Below are 10,421 nucleotides of genomic sequence, written 5' to 3' on the forward strand. Positions count from 1 at the left end.
TTCAACCTCGGAATAATGTAAAAGGGGTTCTTTGTTCCGAGAAAATTCTATCAACCCCATTGACTAGTAATACCAAAAATACTAAGACTATAGATACAAAAAGTTCCGACTGTGAAAAAAAAATTAAAAAAGATCTAAGAACTAGAAGTGACAAATCCTACCGACAAAGAGTGAAGAGTATTACTACAGAGAGAACGATTCCATATTATTTTCCAACATTGAACGAAATGGAATTGCTGTTGAAATATAATGCAGAATTAAAGGATTGCGTGAAAAATTTATTAGCACAATCGGCATCGAAAAAATTAACGAAGTCTTGTCCAACAGTCAATGAAAACAGTAAAAGTAACTTGTTAGTACGAAAATTGATGAGAATTTCTGACAAACAAAGTCAGGCCGAATCTTGCGGGAACAGATACGATTGCACAGTGAAAAAGTTTGCATCGTATATTTTCATGATTGGTGGAAGATTGTCGTACGAAACGTTATGCGCGAACTTGCCTCTACCATCCCCCTCATCTGTCAGTCGGTATTTGTTAGAAAACGGACCAGACATCATTGAAGGGCAGCTTCGATTGCAGGAATTGAAAAATTACTTAATCAAGGCCGACCTGCCTCTAGTCATATGGGTAAGCGAAGATGCGACGCGTATTACTGGCACCGTGCAATATGACCCAAAAACTAACCAATTAATTGGGTTGGTATTACCAACAGATAAAAATGGAATGCCTAAGTGCAAATCTTTCATGGCAACGTCACCAAAAGTAATGGAAGAAACGATGCAAAATATTCCAATTGCTTCTTTGGCGTACACAATTATGGCACAGCCTTTACAAAAAAATGCGGCGTCATTTTGTCTGTGCATATTTGGAACCGACAATAAATTCACAGCCGAACACGTGCTTAACAGATTCCAATTTATTTACGAACAATGTCAGCAATTCGGAATAAGAGTATTAGGATTTTCTTCGGATGGTGATCCAAGATTGTTAAAAGCGATGAGGATTGAAAGCCAAATAGGTATTTCGAATCTTGATTTACTCTTTGGTAAAGAAAATTGGACATGGTTCAACAGTGAATTTTGCAGTGAGTACTTTGTTTGCCAGGATACTGTACACATTGGTACAAAGCTAAGAAATCGCTTCATCAAAAACTCAATTGTTCTGCCGATGGGAAACAATATAGCGACTGTTAGTCACCTGAAACTATTGATACAGTCACAATCTAAAGACAAACACCAGATAACTTATTCTGACTTGGACCCAAAGGATAAAATGAATTTCCCTTCTGTTCAAAAAATATGTCAAGAAAATGTCAGAAAATTACTCAATGATACAGTACCTGGCAGCGAAGGAACATGTCAGTATTTGAAAATACTACATAACACCGTAGTTTCATACATCGATTCTGAATTAACGCCGTTGGAAAGAATATTTAGCATCTGGTATTCTGTGTTTTGTTTAAGGATGTGGCGTGCATGGATTTCGGCAAATGACAGTTACACTTTGGGCAAAAATTTTATAACTTCCAACTGTTACACATGCATTGAAATAAATGCTCATACGCTTATTGACGTCATCATACGCCTGAGAGATTCGGACCAACCAGAACTCTTCCTGCCATCTTTATATAGTAGTCAACCATGTGAAAGCTTTTTCCGACAAGTCCGTTCAATGTCATCCACGTACTCGACTATTGTCAACTGCAGCATGATGGACATCATTCATCGTCTCAATAGAATTCAAGTACAAAATGAAATCATCATCGAAGAGTCAGAAAATATTATATTTCCAAGATTTAGGGAGAGAAAAAGTGTAATCAATGTCAACACATATCCACTACCTTCTAATCAAGAAATACAGAAAACCGTTGAAGACGCGAAATGTCGAGCTATTGAAGATCTCGGGAACCTTGGTATATTTTTCAACAATATCTTATGTACACTGCCTTTTTCTGCAAAGTCTATTCAACTAGACTCAGACGACGAATCTGACAGCGAAGAAATCAGCGAGGAAACGGAGAGCGCAAATGAAGACACTATATCTGCAGAACTTGAACATGATATGATTACGTTGCAGTCTGTAACAGGAACTTTGGAACTCAAAAATTACTCCACCCAAACAGTTCAACTAAATGAAACGAGTCCATTTGCAGTCGTGCGTGATTCGTCGCAAGCCGAATACGTCGTTAGAAAATCGTCCATTTGTTGGCTGCTTAATAAAACCAAGCACCGTTTAAGTAGCGACAGACTTCAGAGAGTACGAGAAATCGAACTGCCGCATTTGTCCAAGAAGGTACTTATTAGCTTGATATTAACTCTTCCTAAATAAGTAATGAATATCTTTCCTTATGACCCAGACTCATTAAAATACTGCGGAAAATGTCCTACCTACACCTAGAAAAAAAATATAATGCAGCATTATTCTATGGTAAATGTATAACCCCAACGAATAGAGTTGTATAATTTATGCGGCAATTGGTTGAGATTCTAAATTTTTAGGAGGTTGAAGTTCGTAACGTTAACGAGACGATACAATTTGAAGAAAATCGCCATTTTGCAACTTTAGAATTTTTTAGAAATGCAGTAATCAATAAATAGTGGCTTGAATCAAGCAAAGTCAACCCACATCAGAACTACAGCCTCTGTAAAGCAATTACGAAGTTGAAAAACATAGTTTTTTTTCAAATAATGTGTCGTTACGTTAACGTTACGAACTTCAACCTCATAAATTTTTTAGATTCCATCATTGGCACATCCTGTCGTTGTGATGACTACAAAAAGTGTTAATTTTCAACTTCTTGGTTCTCCGTATAATGTTATTGTTTTTCTAGGAATCAGCTACTAGATCAAATACTGTCGAAGAGAATCCGGAAATAAGTATAGGGACATGGATGCTTTTTAGAGAAGACACTGAGGCAGAAACGAAATACAGAGTAGGCCTTGTTCTTGGATTCGTCTATCTAACTGGAAAAACAGACCCACAAAGAGAATACTCCAGATTAAGCGCTGACGTCAATAATGAAAGTATTGGCGTACTATGTACCTGGTATAGATTAATAAGTTCTAGTCTCCGTCCGGCACCAGTGGGGTCACATGATTACAAATGCATTTCTGGATATATGCGAACTTTACCAACACCACAGATAGTTGATGGGCATATTTTTTATTCGGATTTAGTTTTGAAACTAATCCTCGAGATTATTCCTACAACTTCACTCCAAGGTAATACTGCTGTGAAAAAATTTCATTTGAAATCATTGCACGTCTGGTTACAACGTTTTGAATTTTCAGGTAAAGATGCAAATATCGGAAATTTTGTGCTGATCGAATTTCTCACCAAAAAAACCAAAAAATACTACATCGGCGTTGTTAAAAGTATCCAATCAAGAGACAGAGATTGCGAGGAAGATTATGAAGTCAAATTCATGCGAAAAGTGACGAATTCGTCGAGCTCCATATTCGTTTTTCCAGATGTGGACGATACAAGTTATGTAACAGGAGATCAAATAAAGCTAATTCTGAGCAACCCGAAAATTGACCGAAGACGTCATCATGTATTCAGTGATTCTGATTTGTTAGAGTACGCTGTGATTTAAAAGTTAATTGAAGATCGTCTCAATTGCTAAAAAATATATATAATTATGTATCGTTAACCTCTCCAGAGTACTATTAGCATAAATATACAGAGAATATTATTATAATATATAAATTATGGTTGCGTTGAATTATTCTTTACTATATTTAAAGGTTGATTTGCAAATTTTATTATGAAATTTAGAGGGTAAAAGAGGTTATAAAAAAATAGTTGCAATAAACTATTTAATGTAATTCAAGCAAGACTTCAGGGATGCAATTAATGACAGTGAGACAAAAACCATTGTTAATAGGTATACTGAGAAATACTCATCTTACAGTAATATAATGTGTATCTATATAAATATATAATAGTCATGTAATAGTCTTGTAATAGTTGTATAATTAGTATGCAATAGTCATGCAATGGTCATGTAATTCATGTAATACTATGTGTAATACATATGCAATACGTATGTAATACTTGTGCACTATCTGTGGAATACGTGCAATACTTATGGGATACTTATGCAATACATGCAATACTATTGTAATCCCTATGCCATACATGTAATACCAGTGTAATAACTATGTAATATGTGAAATACATATGCAATGGTGTCATACTTGGGACAGTCATTATGAGAGTGGTAAGCCCCTCGTGCGAGAGCGTCAGCTGGGCATCGTCAGTCCGAGATTGTAAACTCAGGTCAAGTGCATCTCGTTGCTATATCGGCCATGACTCAACGTGCCCGGACAAGGCCATCCGAGCAATAGATCAGCGAAATAGTTTCCATCGTCATACTTTATAAATATACCAGAAAATTTAAAACGTAACATTTACATTTTTCGGGTTTGAAGAAGTTTTTTCTTTTTATTGGAGAAAAATGAACGCGGACAGCTTTTCCTTGTTTTTAAGTATCTTAACTGATAGTGCATATCTTGCCTCGTTATTTCCATCTATTTTTACTCATTGTTGTATCTGATAATGCGACTGCTATAATGGCATACACTTCTTGTTACACAAGGTGTAAGAGTAATGTCTTGTTAACTGATGCGTATATACGATATGTTTTGCGTAGAAAATCTTATATTAAAATATTTTTAAGTGTAAATAGTTGTAAGAAACATAGTTTATCTGATGAAACTGGAAATAGTTCTCACATTCATCTGCCGTTGCTACTGAAACACGAAATTTAGGCACGAAATGAATACATATATATTATGTACAAGTATAAGTAACATCGTGCACGGGCCTTTCCTGTTACGATATAGTGAATGATAATAATTGCAATAAGTACAGTATTTCAGCTGTTGTCGTTTCTTGGAACTGGTTTCAAACTGGTCTGAAACGATCCCAAAGTTGTTTAATTCCTTTTATACAAAAGTCAGCCAAGCATAACCATGTTTGCCTCAATTACCTGCAATGTATAATATTTACCATCGTTTCGAGTAACTGTTACCACCTATAATTAAAAATTAGCTATCACGATTTACAGTGCCAGATTATCTTTCAATTGGACGGAATGAAAATATACTCGCAGAGTGACAATACTTTTTCATCGGGAAATATCCCGTGTACGTCATAACGCTCGCGATTCATATATACTACGTTGCGTTCTTCTATATATAGAGACTTCTGAAGAATACTCACAGCCGGGGTTGCCGCGAAGACGAGTTTACACCTTATATGATTATCAATGCGTAATAATCGAGAAACGGAAAATCCTTTGATGCCGTATTCAAATTTTCTTCACTACATCTCCAGCGGATCTCACGTCTTGTATCATAGAGTTCCAACAACGTCCAATATCTTGAAGGCTTTTCAAAGACGCGCAAAGCGGATGTGTTATGTAGGTTGACATTTTTAATGTAATTATTTACGTTTTATTTCATCGAAAAAATCTAAAGTGGTCGCACCATTATACAGACCGGTTTTTTCACCTTCAGACAACTTTGGCCGATAACGTCGCGTCGGCTTAATCATCGCACATGCAGCTTCTTTCTCATTATACAGCCTGAAGCAGATTAGACTATTTGGTTGTACTGGACGCACGTGGAAATTATTGTTAATTTTCATTTATTTATTTATTTATTTTCGAAACGTCTTAACTATACCTTTTGATTCGTGAATCGCATTACGCAGCGGTGACGGAATTTTTCTCGGAACTCTCTGTGTAGACTGATCTGAAACCAATGTGGATTTTTCAAAGTGGCGAACAGTGAGCGCACGCTAATTTCGAATCAAGAATATTTAAAACATAGTGTAGAAGCAGGTCTACTTTGAAAAAAAAAATTAAAACCGGAAAAAGCCATTTTGCTGAATATTTCACTGCAGAATAATTAACCCCTTGAGTATCAGTGACGCATGTACGAGGAAATAAAAAGTCGTTCCTCTTTGCTCTATGACACATGTGTGCATCGCGAAAAAACATGTTTATGGGGCTTTTTAAGCCATCTGTATCTGCGCGGCTATGACCGTTACCATTTTTAATTTTATTCACCTTCTAGTATGTTGCAAGTAGGTCGTTCCGAAAAAAAAACACGCTTCGCAAAATATTTGATTCAAATAAAACAAGTTTTGTAGAAATCAACCAATTAGTGAAATCACTGTTAACTATAATTACCATTATTGAATTAATTAATAGTCTCCTTGAAAAAATTAAAATTTTGCGACCAGAGCGATGATGGGCGTGCTCTAAGTTTGGGGATATAAGTAAATCTCTTGACAAAGTTCAAGGGGTAGAAAAGATCAGTAAAATGAGACAAATCTTCAGCGTAAGAATTTTAATTAGATCGTATTTTCTTTAAACTAAATTCACAGCCAATTCCGCTTTGAACGCAAAATTTTTACTTCCTCGTAAGGAATTTACGGTATAAATCTCAGCAGAATTAATTATAGCCATAAATAATGATTTCGACGACGGCGCTATTACTAAAAGAGACCATCTTTTTTCTTAATCAAAACTTTGCGAATCGCTGTTTTTGTCGGGCGCTGTAACATACCAAGGCACGTATAATATTGACAATGGTGAGACTCATGGATAGGTTGAGATGTTCCCAAATGTTCCATACATTCTTTATTTTTTCTTGGTTAATAAATTCGACTAATTTTACATTATATATTTCAACAAACTAAAGTAGCTAATGAATTCCCAGTAAAACCTGTTCACCGAAATAGAATTATTAATGGATCTCAAAATAAATAACTTAAAAGTCTGGATATATTGTTGTTTTATTTATATTAAGAACTTAAAAGTCTGGAAATATCTTTCGATACAACTTGGTAACGTGCACTCTCACTTTGTCACTCCAAAAATTTCTCGTTCAGATTTTTACATTTTATTTTGAGCCCAAGTTAGAAAATCCAACCGCCTCAACTTTGTGGAGAGGCAGAGTTTAGCTGTACGCTACGATCTTCGAAACATGAAGCAGCATTCAAATAAAACTGAACGATATTCTTTATCACTAACTTCTTATAAACCTAGTTTTATCGGTTTACAAACACCCACACCCCTAAATATGATAATTACCTCGTTCATGAAATGTTCAAGCGAAGTTGTGAACCTTCGAGGTATCATCCATTTTTAGTATTGGATAACGATAGCAATATTGTGTAAGTCACTTATGTAAGTGCATTCGGGTACGTTAACTGAAATGCTCGCTCCAAATAATATTCGCAGAAGCGATCTCTGGCTGGTAAAGTTTACTCACCGCGCCCACCCTGGACCATCGTCACGTTTTTTTTTTTTTGTTTTTTTCTTGCACAAAAATTGTATGCATGACAAGTGAATATTGACTCACCGGTAATAGCTCCATACGAGACACGCTTCGTGTTATCGTAACGCAGATTGCCAATCACTATCACGGGACCTAACACTTGCTGACACTCGGCATAACGCTGGACAGCATGCCACGAAACAGTCATCTAGAAATGACCGGTAGCGTCATTCGTTTGACTTCTGACGTATCGGGGGACACGATCGTCACGGCAATGACACATCTACGACATTATTTGTGAGCTTGCACCCTTCTTACTCAACCTTTGAGATCATGCTGAAAGTGACTGGTTCATTAAACTATATTTTATTTTTTCGTTTTTAGGAAGAGAGATGCTTATGCATCTTACAGATTAGTCCTTGTGTAGAGTATATTGCATTAGTGAGAGGTGACAGTCTAGACTAATCGAAACTCAGGGTACACGTGATTTGCGGAAAATGTTCCAATGCAGCAAGTGAAGTCTGCTCCGGATATTGCAACGACTTGCGAAAGCAGAAACGTACGTCATTCGCATTCTCTGCATCCTGTACTTTCGCCGGGATTTGATGAGCTGGTTTATTATGGGGCTTTCACGGAAGTTACAGCTAAGAATAATGAAGAAAAATAATGGTGATGCCAATGACGTGCGGGTGGTTTTAATGTTAGGTCTCTTTATTCATCATTTGACGTTTATTTCATGGAGCATGTACACTTTTCTACGAACGTGCGTTCAAAGTGCGGATAGTCGCACTTGTTACTATTTATAGTGGTTCCGACACGTGCGGTCATATTATCCTACCGCATTTTACTTTTCTTCCTGTCCCAGTGTAGTTTCGACATGTTTACAAACGTCAATTCTTTCGGTGGTTGCGTATGTTCTTGTTATCGGATTACGGAAAGTAACTATCTTTCAAACGATGCGCATAATTCTACGCAATGTCGGTACTGATGGAGATACTTTCTGTATCGAACTTCCGTTAGGAAGCTCAAGTTTTAAATCGGATGATCCAACACTTTAGATCTACACGTTGACTAATACTAACCGCACATCCATTCTGATTTGTAATATGGAATGTATGCTTGTTGCGTTAGGTCGACGCCAGTCCTTCACGGCGTAAGACTTCAGTCATGGTGGCCAGACCAAAAAGATACTTCCCCGTGTTAGTCATCACACCCAGATATCAATTTCCTGAATGCACATGTTCTGACACATGTGGCGCTCAGATACGGTTCACGATGTTTGAATTCATTAATTTTCGAAACGCAATGCCTGGACCCGGATGTCTGTAGGCTGTATTCAAGCAATACGTGACTATGATAACTATGCGGATGTTATTGTTGGATGTAAACTTCATTCCCAATCCAATAACCGAGACAAAGCGCATCGCTCTCACCTAAGCCGGTGTAATAGACGGTCATTTCTGCAATGCACCATATACGCGAAACACTAGTAACAAGTTTCTTATCTTGACAGAAATTACCATTCGCATGTGCACCAAGGGACTAATGAATATATACTTATACTACGTAGAATATTGTGAAATACTCCGGGAAAAGAAAATCATTAATTACAAGCGATCGATTAAGATTGACGAAATTACGATCAACGATTAGTCACCTGAAGAATCTTTACTGTTTTAGAGTAAAAAGAAGGTGAAACTATAGTCGGGCAAGCCACAGCATCAAGCTGATCACTAATCAATTATAATTATTTGCTCTTCTCCTAAACTACATTATGAATATGCGATTTCATATCCGAGAAGCGGTCGTACGAATAACAAGTCAGACAAAATACACAGCTCCGGTGTACTCAGATTATGGTATGGAGTTACTTAGGTGTATTTATACCCAAGCAAATCCCTAACATGACATTTGCATATTCATTAGAAACTGCATCTACTCGATGGATGCGAGCAAAAGAAGGTCAAAGACTTTTCTCAGCGTTGGTAGTTTACCGGGAATACAGGAGTTCCCAAGTTTATGCGTTGGGAATAAACATGTTAATCAAGAATGACTGAACGAAGCAAATAATCAAGGATGTCCCAATAAATTCGATATGCTACAATATGACGTCACCGAGGTTCATTACTGTATATTTATTTAATTATTTTGAAATTTATGGTAAATCTCTTCACTGTAGTACGACTAGCTTAGCCGAATAATCATTAAAATGTGAGTTAGTCGATAAATTTCTGGCGCTCGTGTGATATTATAATTCACATTTTTACGTATTTGACAAATATGATATAAATTCACATTATTCGCTGTTAATTTATTGAAATGTAATACGAACGGACATCTTTCACTCGAAAGTATATGAAATACGCTTGCGGATAAAAGAAATCCCTTAAGCATAAGGAATTGCGTATCGTCACTTGCATCGTGTAATGAAAACATTATACATGCGTGTTTAATTTAGTGTTCACAATTTTGGGACGAATTCATCTGCATTTACATACGATGATTCACAAACTGCATGAATCACAGTGTAAAAAATGAACGGTTTGAAAAAATGTTGATTCCTTCGTACAGAATTACATCAGTTTCCTTATCCACGCGAATTTTGTACCATTCTTTTTTTCTGGGCATACTTACTCGTATCACATATTTGCAGTAAATCGATATAGAAGGTAAAAAAGTGCCGAAAAATGTAAATAATTTCACATTTTTCATCAGTTATGTCCAACCTTCGCATGCATACTCGATTGAGAAACCAAGATTCGACATTTATGTAAATTGTTGTAAATACGTCATGTACGGCGTTTGGAGCGTTCGTCGTTTATTAGATCGATCAACTACACAAATGTGTTATTAACGAACACTCGGAATATCGAAGAAAAACTTTCAACCATAATACGAAAGTTGAAAGACCGTCATTCTATTGCCCATCCTATAACGACACGTAGATACATACATACATGCATACGTAAATCTATAAAGTTGCGCAATCGGTCCATCCGCATTATTCACAAGCTGTGACAATATACGGTTGGGTAATTTACAGCCGCGTAAAGTAATGCAAGGTAGACGACATACGGATCAAACTATCGTTACACTTACGCATACCAGATACTGACGCAGAAACGGG

At 36.6% G+C, this 10,421-nt stretch overlaps 2 protein-coding genes across 3 annotated transcripts; one reads left to right on the forward strand and one right to left on the reverse strand.

Annotated features, from left to right (window-relative positions):
* The first annotated feature begins 224 nt into the window (after positions 1 to 224).
* On the forward strand, positions 225 to 4,213 carry LOC124219171 (uncharacterized). Of its 2 annotated transcripts, XM_046626521.1 has the most exons (4): positions 897 to 1,020; positions 1,466 to 2,294; positions 2,833 to 3,223; positions 3,293 to 4,213. In XM_046626521.1, the coding sequence occupies exons 2-4, from the start codon at positions 1,467 to 1,469 to the stop codon at positions 3,595 to 3,597; spliced, it is 1,524 nt and encodes a 507-aa protein (XP_046482477.1). In that variant the 5' UTR covers positions 897 to 1,020; position 1,466; the 3' UTR covers positions 3,598 to 4,213. The 2 variants fall into 2 exon arrangements, with proteins under 2 accessions (XP_046482394.1, XP_046482477.1); XM_046626438.2 differs by having other exon boundaries at positions 225 to 2,294.
* A 217-nt stretch (positions 4,214 to 4,430) lies between these two features.
* Positions 4,431 to 10,421, reverse strand: LOC124220949 (uncharacterized). Its single transcript, XM_069133090.1, has 5 exons — positions 10,394 to 10,421; positions 7,379 to 7,502; positions 5,693 to 5,761; positions 5,495 to 5,620; positions 4,431 to 5,395 (listed from the first exon to the last, which is right to left on the reverse strand). The coding sequence occupies exons 2-5, from the start codon at positions 7,500 to 7,502 to the stop codon at positions 5,361 to 5,363; spliced, it is 354 nt and encodes a 117-aa protein (XP_068989191.1). The 5' UTR covers positions 10,394 to 10,421; the 3' UTR covers positions 4,431 to 5,360.

This window comes from Neodiprion pinetum, chromosome 1, assembly GCF_021155775.2.
Source record: "Neodiprion pinetum isolate iyNeoPine1 chromosome 1, iyNeoPine1.2, whole genome shotgun sequence".
Lineage (NCBI taxonomy): Eukaryota > Metazoa > Arthropoda > Insecta > Hymenoptera > Diprionidae > Neodiprion > Neodiprion pinetum.

Excerpts from the sequence above, each read along its gene's own strand:
- LOC124219171 (XM_046626438.2), top strand. The coding sequence starts at position 228 with ATGGAATTGCTGTTGAAATATAATGCAGAATTAAAGGATTGCGTGAAA. Across the intron at positions 2,295-2,832 it reads TGCCGCATTTGTCCAAGAAG|GAATCAGCTACTAGATCAAA; the intron begins GTACTTATTAGC and ends TTGTTTTTCTAG. Across the intron at positions 3,224-3,292 it reads TCCTACAACTTCACTCCAAG|GTAAAGATGCAAATATCGGA; the intron begins GTAATACTGCTG and ends TTGAATTTTCAG.
- LOC124220949 (XM_069133090.1), bottom strand. The coding sequence starts at position 7,502 with ATGACTGTTTCGTGGCATGCTGTCCAGCGTTATGCCGAGTGTCAGCAA. Across the intron at positions 5,762-7,378 it reads CTCGTATGGAGCTATTACCG|ATCAGTCTACACAGAGAGTT; the intron begins GTGAGTCAATAT and ends CATTGGTTTCAG. Across the intron at positions 5,621-5,692 it reads TGCGATTCACGAATCAAAAG|TACAACCAAATAGTCTAATC; the intron begins GTATAGTTAAGA and ends ACGTGCGTCCAG.